The sequence below is a fragment of the Salvelinus alpinus genome, chromosome 17 (genome assembly GCF_045679555.1).
Source record: "Salvelinus alpinus chromosome 17, SLU_Salpinus.1, whole genome shotgun sequence".
NCBI classification, from domain to species: Eukaryota; Metazoa; Chordata; class Actinopteri; order Salmoniformes; family Salmonidae; genus Salvelinus; species Salvelinus alpinus.
The window spans coordinates 22,515,015-22,533,823 of NC_092102.1; the positions used below are offsets into that span (position 1 = coordinate 22,515,015).

Sequence of the window (18,809 nt, forward strand, 5' to 3'; positions counted from 1 at the left end):
CATACATCATCAGATGTTTTGTTTGTAGAAGGTACTGTGGGTTTGATGACTCTATATTGACAACTTGATCATAAGTCTTCTGGACAGTCGATCAAACATGGTTTACTATGATAGGGTGTAAAAACGTGGGGATGAGTGAAGTGTGTTAAAACGCACATGGGGATTATCTTTCCTGAAAGAATTCCTCTGTAATGCATGCTGTGCTTCCAGCCATTTGGACATAGCCATCTTTAATCCTATTTGCTGAGCTAAATTCACATATTTTCATAGCTTTGATTCATTGTTAGTCTGCTCTTGGGGACTCAAGACTGTTGTACATTTTCTGAACTAATGGAGACAGTGTGATAACTACCACAACACACTACTATACAATACTTAATGAGAGTACACCCAGCAAAATAAAGATCATTTGGTAAGTGTTTTAGATTGCATTACATTTATTTGTCTTTCTTTTAGAAATAGTATTACTAATATCAAAATGTGCATATTCAAAAAAAAAAAAAAAAACATTCCAGATGTAAATGGAAAGTGTTCTATATTGAAGAACTATCCGAAACTTCATATCTCAAACAGTTTGCATGACTGGATAGATATTTCTCCTTTGTCTTTTCCTTAAAATATTAACATTTTCCTGTTGTTTCCAACATTGTCACTACAATCGTCTTGATTGATTGATTGTTATCACTGTACAATATCTACAATTTTCATTTCTAAAGTGAACTTTTTTTAGAATGAGAATCATAAAGGATAAAGATATGAACACAATGATACAGTACATGGTATTATTATAGCATGAACTGCCTGACATGCTTTTCTAAAGAGCGTACTGCCACCCATTAACAAAACAGCGAGGGAATTATTTTACAATTGTTTTACCAACGTGTTCACACTTTTCTGAGGCAGAACCTCATTCTAAGGAGATCAGGCGAGACTGATTCATGGTGACTGATTTGGCTCTGGATTATCTGGAAACACTCTGAACATGAAGATTTACTGCAGATTTACTGGAAGCATTGTAATAATTTAGCAGTAGAAAAGCCCATGTCCACGTTTTACTGGAATTCGTATGATTGTTGTGATTGAAGTGTATGCATGTAGGATTTTGCCATCTGGGAAGTCAACCATCTCTGTTTGTGAAAGTTAGTTGTATCTGTGCAAGTGTTTCATATCACTGTAATATTTGATTATGTCAATAATATTGTTTTGATTGCGACAGCTGTTTGTGGAAATCTGACATCACACTTGCAAGATAATACAACCATTGAAAGTTGAAAGTATTGCCCTCCACATACAACATAAACGTTGCTTAGCCTATACTCTGTATATTATTTAGCTATTTGAGAGGTTTAGGATATCCCCCATTAAAGTGTTTGATATGACAAGCTGGAAGACGATTCTGTGATTCGGGGTCTGAGCTTACGGCATTCTTCATTGACTGAAATTCCACAAATGAAAGGCCTGTTCCTGCCTAGCACTGAGCACTGCAGAGCAGGGTTAACCAGCTTGCATGTCTGTGACTAGATTAGCACAGTCTACACAAAGCTACACAAAATTAGCTTAGGGGTACCAGGTGGAGCAGCTGGACCTTAAAAGGGAAAGCATTAAGCTCAGATAGGTTTGTCTAAAGACCGATTTGGGCCCTTAATTAACCAAGTGACCCCTGACCTTTGGAGGAATAAGTACGGGATCAGTTTGGGGATCAGGACAAAGGCAAGCACAGTCTTACCAAACACCCCAATGCTAATTCAGCTAAGAATGCTCTTAATTAGCCCCACTGCTTTCATTCCATGGCATATTTAAGGTGAAAAAAACACTAGCTTTGAAATTTATTGAAAATGAATTAGCATATTAAGAGAAGAACAAAGTACTGTGCATAGTGTTCAGCTCTGAAAATGACAGGATGTGTTCTTTTTAGATCAAAGTTATGGATTTAATGAAGCATTATGTATTTATCCATGGATGTCACATACTGTAATTCTCGTATTTACTAGTTTACAGCCGGTCACTTTGGTCCATTTTAAAGCAACAGTTAATCCATCCAATGCAATATTATTAAACCTTTTGAGACAAATGTTATAATAGATATAATTTTTAAAGGGAAATGTTGTTAAGAATTATTAAGCTCAGGAAATTATTTAATTTAGGTTTGCTCTCATTGATAAGATTTTCATAAGGTCACCTTCTCTATCTCTTACAACAAGGACATGCACAGACCATCAGCTTCATAGGGAACCATTGTGTGTTGTATAATCAGGTACACTATTGGATGAGGAAAGACACGTTCCTTGTTTTTCCTTGAACAAATGCACACTCGAGGTCAGTGGTTCCCAACCAGGGGTACTATGACCGCTGGGGGTACTAGGCCATTCCACAGTGGGTACGTGAGAAGACTCATAATACCATAGGCCTACTGGTAAAATGCACAAGAGGGGGTACTTCAGGAGTATTGCGGGCAGAGCAGAATTCAGTTGATGGCAGTGGTGTGTATTCTTGGATGCCAAGGGAAGCCAGGCTTCCCCCCAAAATTGACCAGTAAAAATAATTTATCTTTTGTCTCTCTCTGTTTCAGAGAGAGACATTTTCCTTCAAAATCGCAAGAGGCTGAATGTACTGTATCTCACAGGAGAAAGCATCCGAGTGAGCGAGACAGCACCCCTCTGTCTCTCTACGTGTAGGCCATCTATCTGATGCTGTCTGGTCCAAACGAGTATGACATTGTTGCCGCCCCTAGCATTGAAGGGAAGCCATTGAGCATTTGGCCTCCCTTGATAAAAATGTAAAACATTTGTCAATCAGCTAAACTGAGCAAGCTCAACTGTGAATGGTCCTGGCGCAACCAAAAAATGGTCAAGGGATGCCAGCTTGGATTTTGGCGTCACTCCTATCAAATCCCATTAAGTGCATACGTCATTGACAGAAAAACTTGAATTCTTGCATCTCGTTGTGTTGTTGTCCTCCGGTGGCTAGCTAGCTAAAATTGTCCCTTTCCTAAATTAGCCATGGATGGAGATAGGGATTTGGACTTGTGGTTTTACTTAATTTTCTGTACTGGCCAATGATTATAATGGCGTTTCTGATCCAACCATTAATTCATACATTGTTGTGCCCCTGGCCAGAGAGGATGGAAGTTCAATATGTAGCAAGATGTAGAAGGTTAATGTTAACTAGCTAAGGCTGGTCATGAAAGGAAGTTAGACTAGCGAGCAAGCATTTTAGCCAGGTAGCCTAGGACAACAAAATATAAAAGTGTGTACTGTATTACAGAGTGATAGATGTTTTGTCAACATGGAAGAGAGGAGGATGGCATTGGCGTTTCTCGACAAGTAGGATGAGTCAACATGTTTTTCTACTTGCATGAAAGCACACACACACACGCTCACAGAAATGAGAACCATGGACACCCACATCATATTTAGCTTACGTTGATTGGACTAAATAGTTTTAGTATCTTTAAGTTGTCATTTTATTACATTAAGCATAGGGGAGTTGATAATGTTGAAGTTGAAATGGTGCTGGAATAGTGGAGGCAGCTCCTGTTTTCTTTGCGACTTGCGGTAACTCTCTGTGGTTCTAAATCAATAGTTGTTTAGTGGTCCAAAAATGTCGGAAACATGAACTTGCTTGACCATGCTATATGGCATGTAACTAACTATCTGTTACTGTACATGCAATATGCTTTGTGGACTTCACTGGACAGAGGTTGCTATCTGGTTTTGTGATGAAACAGGTGTGGTTGAATTTATTCTGCCCCTGTCTTCTTATTGTCTCGGTTTGGACACACCTACTCATTCCAGGGTTTAGAACTTTTTTGGTTACTACATGATTCCATATGTGTTATTTCATCATTTTGATGTCTTCACTATTGTTCTACAATGTAGAGAATAGTAATAGTAAAATAAAGAAAAATCCTTTTTAAAAAACTGTGGGAGGGGGTCCCCAGTGATTTTTAATCACGCACCGCTCCTGGTTGGTGGTACAGTAACCAAAAAAGGTTGGGAACCACTGCTCTAGGTGATGGTTTTATGGTTTCATATACAGTTACAACTGCATGCATGGATAATGCTGTGTCACTGTACTCATCTGTAGGAAAGAAAGAATCCTGGACCAGAATTGTTTTAGTACGATGCCTGTTTTTAAAAACTAACATTGACAAAAAGGGTGTTTGTTTAGATGTTTTTTTAACAGAGAGACGTTTGCCTTAGCTAGCTTTTCTTTGAACCCGTCAGTTTGTCTATGGCTAAAGCTACAAAGTTAACATGACTCTTTGGTCATGAACATTAAGGCCTCATCATTAGCTCCCTAAAGGCTCCTCATCACACACATAGTTGTACAAAAGTGACATTTTTTATTTAGAGAAGTCAGTGAGTGTGTACATGTACTTTATTGTTGTGACCTCACTGTGTATTTACTAGTGTATTATTACCCTGTAGCTTACTGGAGGACTATCTTAAGATCCCTTAGACAAGGTGATTTTTGGGTCCACGGACATTCCTGGAGAGTACCATCCTCATCTCCAGCTGCTAGTATCACAGTTCCTGTTGACAAGTGGCTGAATGTTAATGTCTTAAAACCGTCAGACAGTATATCCTTTTCTGTTTGTCTGGAAGAGGGTATGGAACATTCCTGTTAATGTATCTAACTTGGGGCATCGCTGAATGTCCAAAGCACACAAGTAAAAAAAAAAAAAAAAAAATTTGAATCTTTGTTTGTCGCTCCTTCCTCCGCCTCCCCATCCACCCCTCCCCAAACTGAGATGCCAGTATAATGTGTGTGAGTGCTGTTCTTTTCAAGATGCCATTGACTTTTACTAGGGAGGAGCTTCTTGTGGCCTAAGGACTGTATTGATGGCTGTAGCACATGGGCTGCAGAACAGAGCCATGTCTTGTTTTGGTGGATAGATTATTTCATGTGTCTTTTATTCTAGTAATGTCCTGTTAATCAAGTTTGATCTAAGACAAAGTTAGTAGTGTTTATTTCGTGGAATAAGAACCGTAAGGCAAAGAACATGAAGTGTGATTTCAAATAGCTTATGGTGTGATTTCAAGTTCAGTTACTGGAGGCTTAACGTTCAATCGGTATGAAGAGTGAAATCCATTTTTATCACGCCTACATTCTGCCATTCCGGCCAATACAAATACATGTTTTAGGTAATGTACAAATAGTGCAGATTTTTGTTACCTGCTTCTTGGTTTACTATTTTGGGATATCCAGTGTTATAATCTACATTATTATTTCAATGCCAATCAATGTGTGTATATACATGTGTGTGTGTGTGTATACAGTGGGGAGAACAAGTATTTGATACACTGCCGATTTTGCAGGTTTTCCTACTTACAAAGCATGTAGAAGTCTGTAATTGTTATCATAGGTACACTTCAACTGTGAGAGACGGAATCTAAAACAAAAATCCAGAAAATCACATTGTATGATTTTTAAGTAATTAATTTGCATTTTATTGCATGACATAAGTATTTGATCACCTACCAACCAGTAAGAATTCCGGCTCTCACAGACCTGTTAGTTTTTCTTTAAGAAGTGCTCCTGTTCTCCACTCATTACCTGTATTAACTGCACCTGTTTGAACTCGTTACCTGTATAAAAGACACCTGTCCACACACTCAATCAAACAGACTCCAACCTCTCCACAATGGCCAAGACCAGAGAGCTGTGTAAGGACATCAGGGATAAAATTGTAGACCTGTACAAAGCTGGGATGGGCTACAGGACAATAGGCAAGCAGCTTGGTGAGAAGGCAACAACTGTTGGCGCAATTATTAGAAAATTGAAGAAGTTCAAGATGACGGTCAATCACCCTCGGTCTGGGGCTCCATGCAAGATCTCACCTCGTGGGGCATCAATGATCATGAGGAAGGTGAGGGATCAGTCCAGAACTACACGGCAGGACCTGGTCAATGACCTGAAGAGAGCTGGGACCACAGTCTCAAAGAAAACCATTAGTAACACACTACGCCGTCATGGATTAAAATCCTGCAGCGCACGCAAGGTCCCCCTGCTCAAGCCAGCGCATGTCCAGGCCCGTCTGAAGTTTGCCAATGACCATCTGGATGATCCAGAGGAGGAATGGGAGAATGTCATGTGGTCTGATGAGACAAAAATATAGCTTTTTGGTCTAAACTCCACTCGCCGTGTTTGGAGGAAGAAGAAGGATGAGTACAACCCCAAGAACACCATCCCAACCGTGAAGCATGAGGTGGAAACATAATTCTTTGGGGATGCTTTTCTGCAAAGGGGACAGGACGTCTTCCAGCATGACAACGACCCGAAACACACAGCCAGGGCAACTAAGGAGTGGCTCCGTAAGAAGCATCTCAAGGTCCTGGAGTGGCCTAGCCAGTCTCCAGACCTGAACCCAATAGAAAATCTTTGGAGGGAGCTGAAAGTCCGTATTGCCCAGCGACAGCCCCGAAACCTGAAGGATCTGGAGAAGGTCTGTATGGAGGAGTGGGCCTGTTGCAGTGTGTGCAAACCTGGTCAAGAACTACAGGAAACGTATGATCTCTGCAATTGCAAACAAAGGTTTCTGTACCAAATATTAAGTTCTGCTTTTCTGATGTATCAAATACTTATGTCATGCAATAAAATGCAAATTAATTACTTAAAAATCATACAATGTGATTTTCTGGATTTTTGTCTCTTTGTCTCTCCGTCTCTCACAGTTGAAGTGTACCTATGATAAAAATTACAGACCTCTACATGCTTTGTAAGTAGGAAAACCTGCAAAATCGGCAGTGTATCAAATACTTGTTCTCCCCACTGTATATGTGTGTGTGTGTAAGAAAATTATTTATATTCATTGCTGGCCTTGTTCCATTGTCTCAATTGCACCCTGGTAAATAGATGTCGCTATATCAACTCAATGCAATTCATCATGACAAAAGCGGTATTTACACCCCCTCTCCACTGTGGAGATATTCAACATTAGCAGAAGGAATTTGACCAGGTCAAGAAGAGGGAGATTGGCTTGGAGTATGAATTGGTATTCCCTGGTGGGAACAGATGTAGGACTGCAGTGGGAACGATGTCAGAAAGATTGCCGTATGATGAAGAAACTCTGAAATGTAAAAAATGTATTGTATTCATAGTGTAACTTCATGTCAGATTTGCAATAACATTTGCCTGGTCACTCACTACCTTGCAGAATGATATTACCATGAGAGGTAGTACATGCATGTAGTAGTCATACTAGTACAGTAAAAGGAGTGTTGAACTGCATGTGATGATGTAAAGAGACTCTAAATGACCTTGTTATCAGATTGTTCGGCATGTTGTTATGATCCAAGAAGATGTGTGAGTGGCACTTTCTAAGAGAATCTCAATGCTAATGAACTGCACAAATTCATTAAAACATTAAAACACACAAGTGCACAAACACATATACACTCTTGGCAAGTAGTCTAGCGGTTAGAGCGTTGGCCCAATAACTAAACGGTCGCTAGGTCGAATCTCCGAGAAGGTGAACAATTGGTCGATGTGCCCTTGAGCAAGGCACTTTACCCTAATTGTTCCAGGGTTGCCGTTGATATTGTCAGACCCTGGCCGTGACCCCAGTCTCCGAGGGCGTCTCAGGGAGAGTTGGGATATGCAAACAACACATTTCCAATTCACATGTGTGTATTAATACACACTTGTACATACAGTACCAGTCAAAAGTTTGGACACGCCTACTCATTCAAGGGTTTTTCTTTATTTTTACTATTTTCTACATTGTAGAATAATAGTGAAGACATCACAACTATGAAATAACACATGGAATCATGTAATAACCAAAAAAGTGTTAAACAAATCAAAATATATTTTTGATTTTAGGTTATTCAAAATAGCCACCCTTGCCTTGACGACAGCTTTGCACACTCTTGGCATTCTTTCAACCAGCTTCACCTGGAATGTGTTTCCAACAGTCTTGAAGGTTCCCACATATGCTGAGCACTTGTTGGCTGCTTTTCCTTCACTCTGCGGTCCAACTCATCCCAAACCATTTCAATTGGGATGAGGTCGTGTGATTGTGGAGACCAAGTCATCTAATGCAGCACTCCATCACTCTCCTTCTTGATCAAATAGCCCTTACACAGCCTGGAGGTGTGTTGGGTCATTGTCCTGTTGAAAAACAAATGATAGTCCCACTAAGCGCAAACCAGATGGGATGGCATATCACTGCAGAATGCTGTGGAAGCCATGCTGGTTAAGTGTGCCTTGAATTCTAGATAAATCACTGACAGTGTCACCAGCAAAGCACCCCCACACCATCACACCACCTCTTCCATGCTTCACGATGTGAACCACACATGCAGAGATCATCTGTTCACCTACTCTGCGTCTCACAAAGACACGGCGGTTGGAACCAAGATTCTTATTGGTGTCGTTTAGTAATGGTTTCTTTGAAGAAATTCGACCATGAAGGCCTGATTGATGCAGTCTCCTCTGAACAGTTGATGTTGAGATGTGTCTGTTACTTGAACTGTGAAGCATTTATGTGGGCTGCAATCTGAGGTGCAGTTAACTCTAATGACCTTATCCTCTGCAGCAGAGGTAACTTTGGGTTTTCCTTTCCTGTGGCGGTCCTCATGAGGGCCAGTTTCATCATAGCGCTTGATGGTTTTTGGCGACTGCTCTTAAAGAAACTTTCAAAGTGATTGACTGACCTTCATGTCTTAAAGTAATGATGGACTGTTGTTTCTCTTTGCTTATTTGAGCTGTTCTTGCCATAATATGTACTTGGTCTTTTACCAAATAAGGCTATCTTTTGTATACCACCCCTACCTTGTCACAACACAACTGATTGGCTCAAATGCATTAAGAATGAAAGAAATTCCACAGATTAACTTTTAACAAGGCACACCTGTTAATTGTTTTCGAATTTGGCACACAGAAACTAACGGCCTTGAGTAACTTGGTCAAAAAGAATGGCACCAATTGGCCTATATGTGGCGCTGTTAAAAGCAACCTCACTGAAACCCTTATAACCTTCACCATGTTTAACCTAGTCTTTAAACGTTGTATGTACAGGTCAATAAAGACATTACCATGATGAACCATGTTAAGTTTGGCATTGATTTCTTAAAATATAAGGAAAGTTTTAACAATTCACTTTTTTGACTATGTAATGATAATGCTTAAAATAACCATTAAAAATGGTTATACACTAATAGGCTAAATTCTTCTGAAAATACTTGCATGTTCATTTATATTTTTGTTCAGTATAAATGTATTACATTTCACCCGGTTTTGTTATGGTTTCGTGTTTGACCCTAACCAAGGATGTGTGTTCTTCTAAATATCTTGAAAAATAAACCTAAAGCATGTTTTGAAAGATAACATACACTGACCAAAAATATTAACACAACGTGCAACAATTTAAAAAATATTTATTGAGTTACAGTTCATGTAAGGAAATCAGTCATTTGAAATAAATTAATTTGTCCCGAATCTATAGATGTAAAATGACTGGGAATACAAATATGCATCTGTTGGTCAGAGATACCTTTAAAAAAAGTTAGGGCACGGATCAGAAAACCAGTCAGTCTCTGGTGTGACCACCTTTTGCCTCTTGTAGCGCGACACATCTCCTTCGCATAGAGTTGATCAGGCTGTTGAATGTGTCCTGTGGAATGTTGTCCCACTCTTCTTCAATGGCTGTGCAAAGTTGATGCTTATTAACCATCAACAACCACTGGTTGATGCTTATTTATAAAACCCTCTTAGGCCTCACTCCCCCCTATCTGAGATATCCACTGCAGCCCTCATTCTCCACATACAACACCCGTTCTGCCAGTCACATTCTGTTAAAGGTCCCCAAAGCACACACATCCCTGGGTCGCTCCTCTTTTCAGTTCGCTACAGCTAGCGACTGGAACGAGCTGCAACAAACACTCAAACTGAACAGTTTTATCTCAAAGACTCAATCATGGACACTTACTGACAGTTGTGGCTGCTTTGTATGATTTATTGTTGTCTCTACCTTGCCCTTTGTGCTGTTGACTGTGCCCAATAATGTTTGTACCATGTTTTTGTGCTGCTACCATGTTGTGTTGCTACCATGCTGTGTTGTTATGTTTTGCTGTTATGTTGTTGTATTAGGTCTCTCTTTATGTTGTGTTGTGTCTCTCTTGTTGTGATATGTGTTTTGTTCTATATTTATATTGTATTTATTTGTATATATTTTTAATCCCAGGCCCCTGTCCATGCAGGAGGCCTTTTGCCTTTTGGTAGGCAGTCATTGTAAATAAGAATTTGTTCTTAACTGACTTGCCTAGTTAAATAAAGGTTAAATAAAAACAATTTAAAAAGTTGCTGGATATTGGCGGGAACTGGAACATGCTGTCGTACACGTCAATCCAGAGCATCCCAAACAGGCTTAATGGGTGACGTCTGTTGAATATGCAGGCCAAGGTAGAACTGGGACATTTTCAGCTTCTAGGAATTGTGTACAGATCCTTGCGACATGGGGCAGTGCATTATCATGCTGAAACATGAGGTGATGGCGGTGGATGAATGGCGTGACAATGGGCCTCAGGATCTAGTCTCTGATTCTCTGTGCATTCAAATTTCCATAATAAAACGCTGTTGTGTTCGTTGTCGGTAGCTTATGCCTGCCCATACCCAAACCCCACCGCCACCATGGGGCACTCTGTTCACAACATTGAAATCTGCAAACCGCTCGCCCACACGACACCATACATGCTGTCTGCCTTCTGCGCGGTATAGTTGAAACCAGAATTCATCCATGAAGAGCACACTTCTCCAGTGTGCAAGTAGGCATTGAAGGTGAGCATTTGCCCACTGAAGTCGGTTACAATGCTGACCTGCAGTCAGGATGACAAGCACACAGATGAGCTTCCCTGAGACAGTTTCTGACAGTTTGTGCAAAAATTCTTCAGTTGTACAAACCCAGTTTCATCAGCTGTCCAGATGGCTGGTCTCAGACGATCCCGCAGGTGAAGAAGCCAGATGTGGAAGTCCTGGGCTGGCGTTGTTACACGTGTCTGCAGTTGTGAGGCCGGTTGGATGTACTGCCAAATTATCGAAAATAACGTTGGAGGTGGCTTATGGTCGAGACATTAACATAGAATTCTCTGGCAACAGCTCTGATGGACGTTCCTGCAGTCAGCATGCCAATTGCACGCTCCCTCAAAACTTGAGACATTTGTGTCATTGTGTTGTGTAACAAAATTGCACATTTTAGAGTGGCCTTTTATTGTCCCCAGCACAAGGTGCACCTGTGTAATGATCATGCTGTTTAATCATCTTCTTGATATGCCACACCTGTCAGGTGGTTGGATTATCCTGGCAAAGGAGAAATGCTCACTAACAAGGATGTAAACAAATTTTTGCACAAAATCTAAGAGAAATAAGCTTTTTCTGTATAATTCTGGAAAATTTCTGGGATCTTTTATTTCATCTCATGAAACATGGCACCAACACTTTACATGTTGCGTTTATGTTTTAGTTCAGTATAATTACAGACTTGCACATTTGGTGGTAAGACAGACAGACTGTCTTTGTCTAGACTAGAGGCCAGACTTGCTACAGTCAATTAATGTGGATAAACACATGTTTAGCAACACAACTGATTGTTAACTCTGAATTAGATTTGTCTTAAGAAGATAGCTTTGTTTTCATTGCTGGTTTATTATTGTTTATTTATCGGTTGGTCATCTTTGCCATTGTTGGAAACCTTGAATGTATTGAGTGAACTGTCGAAGGATATCCGTTGGTAGCAACTTGATGTTAGAGAAATTGTTACAGATCTCTGTAGGCTCATGTTAAGAAACTGTGACATCTTGTCATGTTAGTACAGTTAGTAGCACGCCAGGCTCCTGTGAGTAACGGATGAATGAACTAGACCTTTCTTTTAGCTTTATTTTAATACAAATATTTGTATTTTATTCTGTTTAAATTAATTTAGACAAAAAATGAATATATTATGTAGCCTGTAGTTTCCATGAAACGTTTTATCTCAGTGATCGATCATTTGATCATCCAAAGAGATGACAGAGGAACCGGCTAGTATCCATGCATGGTGTTTAAAAAAGAGATGAGTTATCTGGCCCAGGGCAAGTGTCAGTAGACAGGGTTGCCTGGCTGTGGAAAGATCCTCTTTGTAAGACTCCAATTCTGACGTCACACAAGCAACATAAAGGCATGCATTAATATTTTACATAAAATAACACAAACTTAAAAAGGTTCATTGTATCTTACTCAGATGTGTTAACATGTGTAGCTAATGACTTTTTCTCCACCTTTTATAAGCTGAGCTGAAAGTGTTCCTCCCCATACTATCAGTATTGAAAGTGGAGCATCACAGGCACAGTCTCTCTGGTCCTGCTGCGTAGTCAAAGGGAATATAAATATAGAAGTTTTAATCATCTAATTTGGAGTTGGAATATCAATTGTGCAATATGTTGGAGATGCTTGAATACCATAATTATCAGGTAGGTGCAATAATATGTTTATTGAAATATATTTTCTTTTGGGACAGGTTGTATTATAAGCACTTGAGAAGTCCCTTCTGTCCATTTTTGTGGCTTTAAGTTCTAGGGTTTAAAAGGATAGAGTAGTGTGAAATGGTATCCATGTATTTATAACAAGGGATCTTTTATTAAGCAATAGAGGATGCAATGACGCAGATCCAAATTGTACAGCAAAAATATGAATAAAAGCACAAATCTGATCACTATTTTGTTGATCAATAAAGGGATCTTCATAGTGATGCTTTATAACATCTAAACCCATAGTTGACTTCCCCTGGTCAAGTCAACTACAGTATCACTAGTTGAGCTGACATTTTATTCAGTAACCCAGGTCTGCTGCCTTTGTCAAAGGAGAAGATACTGTCACTCGACTCCTTTTATTTGAACTAATTGCTCTGCTTCTTTATTTACTATGTAATTTCTTTTATGATTGTTATTATCTCTGTGGGAAAATGTGTTCAAGACTGTTTATTATTAATCAGTGAGATATAATACTTGAACGCTCCTTTATTGAATGCACAGCACAACTGAAACATGACCCACGATCATCAACCCATCGTATCAGAGTTGAAGGATTCTGACTCTCACACTTACATCTCTCCCTCTCCTCTCTTTACTCTCTCCCTCTTCCAGGTGCAAACTCACCTGGAGAACCCCACCAAGTACCACATCCAGCAGGCCCAGCAGCAGCAGGTGAAGCGCTACCTGGGCAAGATTGGCTCCCTGCCCTGCCCTAACCAGCCCGCTGACCACGGGGGCATGCCTCCGGGGCCGGGCAACAGTGCCCCCAACAGCCCCATGGCCTTACTCACCCTCAACATCAACTGTGAGAAAGAGGTAAAGCTTCTTTCTCTCACAGACCTGGCTGCAACATGGCCATAGACACCAAGCTACAATGCAGTGTGTGTAAATTCTGTGAGCTTTTCACTCCATGATCTCTGCCAATTTTCCATTAATTCTGCTTCATAGCAATGTGTATTCAACTAATGAATGTAGTAACACCATGGATGTAGTAACCCCATGAATATTCATTGAGAAGTAAATGTGATTGTCTGTTGAGTAGCCCTTTACACTCATACCTATATATATTTGGACACTGATACACACCTAAATTGGAATGCTGTGGCTGTACAGTAACATGCTATACATGACCTCAGAGCTCAGGCTCTGCGCTTCACAGCTCTGTATGGGTTTTGACTGACAGCCGGTCTGAACTTGAGCACAGCACATGACAGCACATGGCACAGCACATCTAAAATGATTTTGTTGTCTGAGTGAGGGAAATGCTGTAAATTACAAGGACTGCATATTATGAAAGATAAGATGTTGAGGATTATAATAAATACCGCTGTGATGTCATACCATCAAGCCAAACACCTGTGTGTCCAAATGGGCAATTCACATTTCCATATCATAAAACTATGTAATATACAGTGTCAAAGTTTATGATCACTATGTTTGATGTACAATTACAAGATGACATGGCATGAACAGAATGAGCCTATTGTATTGTGAAGAAGATTTGCCACGGACCACTCATCTGAATGCACTCATGACTCTATTCTATTCACACCAAAATTACCATCTGCATCTCTGAATTGCCTTGTTAAAGCCTAACATTGTAAGATCGTATTTTATAATTTAGCTAGTCATGTTGACAATAGAATACGCTTTTAAATTATGCCCACCTGACCCAGATTGCGATTTATAATGGACTGTTTTTGGATCGCGTAAATAACAACAGTAATTGTGTAAAAGTGGGAATGCAGGGCTGTGTTCCAACAAAACAACTACAAGTGTGCTTGCTCTAGTTCCTCAACGGCACAGCTAGGAGAGCTCTAAAAAGCACCTTATAGTTGAAGACTCTTCTTTGAGTCATTGAAATGCATTGAAATGACTTTTCAAACCGTGCACACTTTGGAGAGGTGTTTGGCCACATGGAAACACCAGTTAGACCTCTCACTCAAACCATTGTCACTTTTTTTGTCTTATGTTGCACCTACCCCAAATTGTCCAAGAATATTCATAAAATGTGACTGAATTCATCTAGAGAATTTTCAGATTTTGTCATCAACAAATGTGGCGAAAAGTACAGTAAATGTAAAATGCACATTAAACCAACAGTGTAAGGTTTGGATTCAGTCTTGTGGTGAACTGTTGTGTCCTCACCTTTTTAGTTTCCTATAATCTCCAAACTGTACCCTTTTAATTGCTATCATGTTTATGCATATGCTTTCCATATTTCTTATGTAAGAAACATTTCAATTTAGCCCTATCCATACAGGCCAATTCCTACAAGTGTAAGGTGTTAACCGCTAATTAAATGACTGTCTCTGTTTAGAAAATGTTTAATCTTGAATTTAACTTTTTTTATTCTAGATGGATGATGTCATTGATGACATAATTAGTCTGGAATCTAGTTATAACGATGATATCCTTGGATTAATGGACCCACGGCTTCAGATGGCCAATATGGTATGATTGTCTTCATTTACTGTCTGCGTACCTGCTCATTGAAAACCCAGATAGCCTTTTCACAGTAGATGGGTCTACAAAGACAGCAGTGTTTGCTTACAGATCATGGTGTAAAAACATTTTTAAGGGTTACCTACTCATATTTAAGCACCACCTGTGCCTGGTTTATTTGACATGCTAATGTTAATCATTTCTATGGTTATCTTGTCTAATCAGATCACTGTCAACACTAACCTCTTGGAACTGTATGGTAACCAGGGCATGCCCCCTCCAGGACTGGCCATCAACTCCTGCCCTGCCAACTTGCCCAACATCAAAAGGGAATACTCAGGTGAGCAAAACCCCATGACATGAAAAACATTCAGATTCATACATGGTGTTGCAAATTATTCTCCAGGCCTTTGTGATTGAGAAATATGCTAAAAGGGTCAGAAACATTTCTATGCATGTGCTTTGCATTACTATTGTTTTTGATTATTGTAAACTTGGGTATTTTGTCATTCAAAATAAGGAGAAATGCATTGAACATTTTATGTGCCAAATAGTTTCCCAATCTCCGGCCATTATGCACATGGACAAGTCAGAATCATGTGGCAAGTTTGAGAACTATCAGAGGCCTGAAGGGTATCCTGTAGGTACGTCTGCGTATTCATATTTACCTTAGCTAACTCATTTCAGTTAAGTTACACTGGTGCACTTTGCTAAGCCTATAGTGTGCTCAGCACAGTTTCATTTATTTTCTTCCCGACTAACTAAAATATTTCTGGAATAACTGTTTTGTTGTGTGTCAACATCAATGTTTTGCCATTCGTTTTGATGAATCATTAACGCTAACTGCTTTGTTTCAGAAGCAGAGGTCAGGGCAATGGCAAAGGAAAGACAGAAGAAGGATAACCATAATTTGAGTGAGTTTTGTTCAACTATAATTCTCACCTATCTAGTAATATGACTTGCCTAGTTAAATAAAGGTTAAAAAAATAATACAATATGGGTTATTTAGAAATAATCTGTAATATCACATTCCATAACATAAGTTTAATGCTATGAAATTAGCTGTTCATTATATAATGTATCATGATTCATTGTTTCTAATTGTGATCTTCTTGCCCCTATTTCCTGTAGTTGAGAGAAGACGGAGGTTTAACATCAATGACCGGATCAAAGAATTGGGAACCATGATTCCAAAATCAAGTGATCCGTAAGTTGCCTAAATGTTGACGTCGATTTGAAGTCTTTCTATCAGATATATATCATGGCTCAGACAGTTCATTGACCCTAGGCTAGACAGGATGATAATTATAGATCAGTGCCTCAGTCTATTCCCAGTACATCCATACCCTTGAGAATTTTGTGAGTTAGAACATTGTCAGTTGACTCTAGAATGCAAACAGTTCAGTCTGATAAAATGTTGCTGGCCTGCCGGGCCTCTCTCTGGTCCTCAGGGATATGCGTTGGAACAAAGGCACCATTCTCAAGGCGTCGGTGGACTACATCAGGAAGCTACAGCGGGAGCAACAGGGGGCCAAAGAGCTGGAGAACAGGCAGAAGAAGCTGGAGCACATCAATAGACACCTGATGATGCGGATACAGGTACAGCACTGTAGGCCGTGGCACACTGGGAAAGATGGAAAACTACTAGCTATGCCTTCAAAAGGTCACATATTGTATTAGCCAATCAAAGTAGGATAGCAAGATTTGTGACCTGTTGCCACAAGAAAAGGTCAACCAGTGAAGAACAAACACCATTGTAAGTACAACCCATATTTATGCTTATTTATTTTCCCTTTTGTACTTTAACCATTTGCACATTGTTACAACACTGTATATATACATAATATGACATTTGTAATGTCTTTATTCTTTTGGAACTTCTGTGAGTGTAATGTTTACTGTTCATTTTTATTGTTTATTTCACTTTTGTATATAATCTACTTCACTTGCTTTGGCAATGTTAACATATGTTTCCCATGCCAATAAAGCCTCTTGAATTGAGATGGGCTCTTCTATCCTCTGGATGGTTTTAGTTATGCAGCTGACAGACAGACCATGTTGATAACACTCTCGCTTTCTGTTTGTTTCTATCTTTCTTTCTTTCTTGATGGGTTCAGGAGTTGGAGATGCAGGCTCGTGCCCATGGTCTGACCACAGACTCGTCTGCCCTCTGCTCAGCGGAGCTCTCAGCCCGAGGCATCAAGCAGGAGCCAGCCCTGGGAGATTTCCACCAGGATCTGTACCCTGTCGACCACCAGCACCAACACCACCCAGCCTGCACTCCAGACCAGGTTCAGTCCACCACCTTGGAGCTCAATGATGAAGCCTCTCCTTACACTGAGGGCCACGGGGGAATCTCAGGCGAGCTCCGGATGGACGACACCTTGTCCCCGGTGGGAGGGGGAGACCCCCTGCTCTCCTCTGTCTCGCCCGGGGCCTCTAAGGACAGCAGCTGCTCAGGCAGCATAAGCATGGAAGAGAACGACCATGGCTGTTAGCACTCACTGCTGCCCACACACCTGCATCTTTATCTCCATCCCTCCACCCTGTCCTACTTCAGCCAGCTGCTGGTTGGTTTGTTTGCTGGTTGATTGTTTTCAGGTGTTGACACATATTTAATTTTTCAGCCCTATATTTTGTTTTGTTTATTTTATGGTATCATTGGGTTCTGAAAGCGTTCAAACTGAATTTATTTAAGTTTCTCTTATGTATTGATTTTAAATAAAAAAATTATAGTTCATTTTAATCGATCATGATCTGATTTTTATAATACTTTGATGACAATGAGTCAGGGAGCAATATCTGATACGTACCTGTGTATAGTTATCATGGTACTGTATAGGACAGGCTTATAATAGTTATAAAACCCTGATTGATGAGCTTATTGCTTTTAAATTTTAAACAATGTAATTCCCTCGGAATGAAAGCTAAAAATTGTGGTTAAATATATTTTTGGTGAGATACACACTACTTGCTTTTTAGCAAGTCTGTTCAGAGCAATTTGACAGAAGCGATAATAGATTATTTTAATTACTTTTGTGCTTTACCATCATCTTAGATTGAACTTGAATGTGACAATGCCTTAGTCAGAGGATTTGTAAACATTTCACATATAGTACAGAATGTAGTGAGTCTACCAATGTTGTCAGAAATGCAACAGTGATTTCAATACGAGCATATTTTGCTTTATGAAGATATTTCTGATAATATGATGGAAATGTATTGCAAGAAATACTCACTAAGGTCTGGATTCAATACGTATCGTGGACGTATCACGGATGTTAAAATGTAAAGGTAATTTCCAATTGAGCCTACATATGCAGCGTTTAACATGAATATAGTCTCTGCGAACGCGGGAACATTACTTTTACATTTCAATCAAGCTATAACACGGATTTTCCGCGAAATGAATTGACTTGCTATAACAATCAAGCAATAACACGGACCTTCCGCGATACAGATTGAATTGAGCCCTAAGAAGTGTATCTCCTAGGAAGAAAAATATATTTTGTTTTTAAATTGTCCATTTCCTAAATTATTATTGTTTTGTTGTACCGTTGTTAGGATTTGCCTGTCCAATATCCATTTTGAGATATTCAAGATATTTTTTTAAGTTATGTGAATGTTTATATTGCCAAGGAATGTAAGGACACTGCTGTGGGATAAAAAAAATGTATGACACACTCAAAACACTGGAATGACATCCATAAATTGAAAAATGGTTTGGTTGGTAACCATTTTTTAAATATATACAGTGGGGCAAAAAAGTATTTAGTCAGCCACCAATTGTGCAAGTTCTCCCACTTAAAAAGATGAGAGAGGCCTGTAATTTTCATCATAGGTACACTTCAACTA

General features: G+C 39.6%; 1 protein-coding gene across 2 annotated transcripts in view; it reads left to right on the forward strand.

The window, feature by feature from the left end:
- LOC139542543 (microphthalmia-associated transcription factor-like) overlaps positions 1-17,684 on the forward strand; it is a 38,754-nt gene extending 21,070 nt beyond the window's left edge. Inside the window, exons 3-10 of one of the 2 annotated variants that reach the window (XM_071348107.1) lie at positions 13,122-13,325; positions 14,868-14,963; positions 15,180-15,294; positions 15,509-15,598; positions 15,812-15,868; positions 16,086-16,161; positions 16,406-16,553; positions 17,072-17,684. In XM_071348107.1, coding sequence (XP_071204208.1) covers positions 13,122-13,325; positions 14,868-14,963; positions 15,180-15,294; positions 15,509-15,598; positions 15,812-15,868; positions 16,086-16,161; positions 16,406-16,553; positions 17,072-17,452 — 1,167 coding nt within the window. In that variant the 3' untranslated portion in view covers positions 17,453-17,684. The remainder of the gene's footprint in view (positions 1-13,121; positions 13,326-14,867; positions 14,964-15,179; positions 15,295-15,508; positions 15,599-15,811; positions 15,869-16,085; positions 16,162-16,405; positions 16,554-17,071) is intronic. The other variant, XM_071348108.1, reaches the window with a different exon arrangement.
- Positions 17,685-18,809: the final 1,125 nt, after the last annotated feature.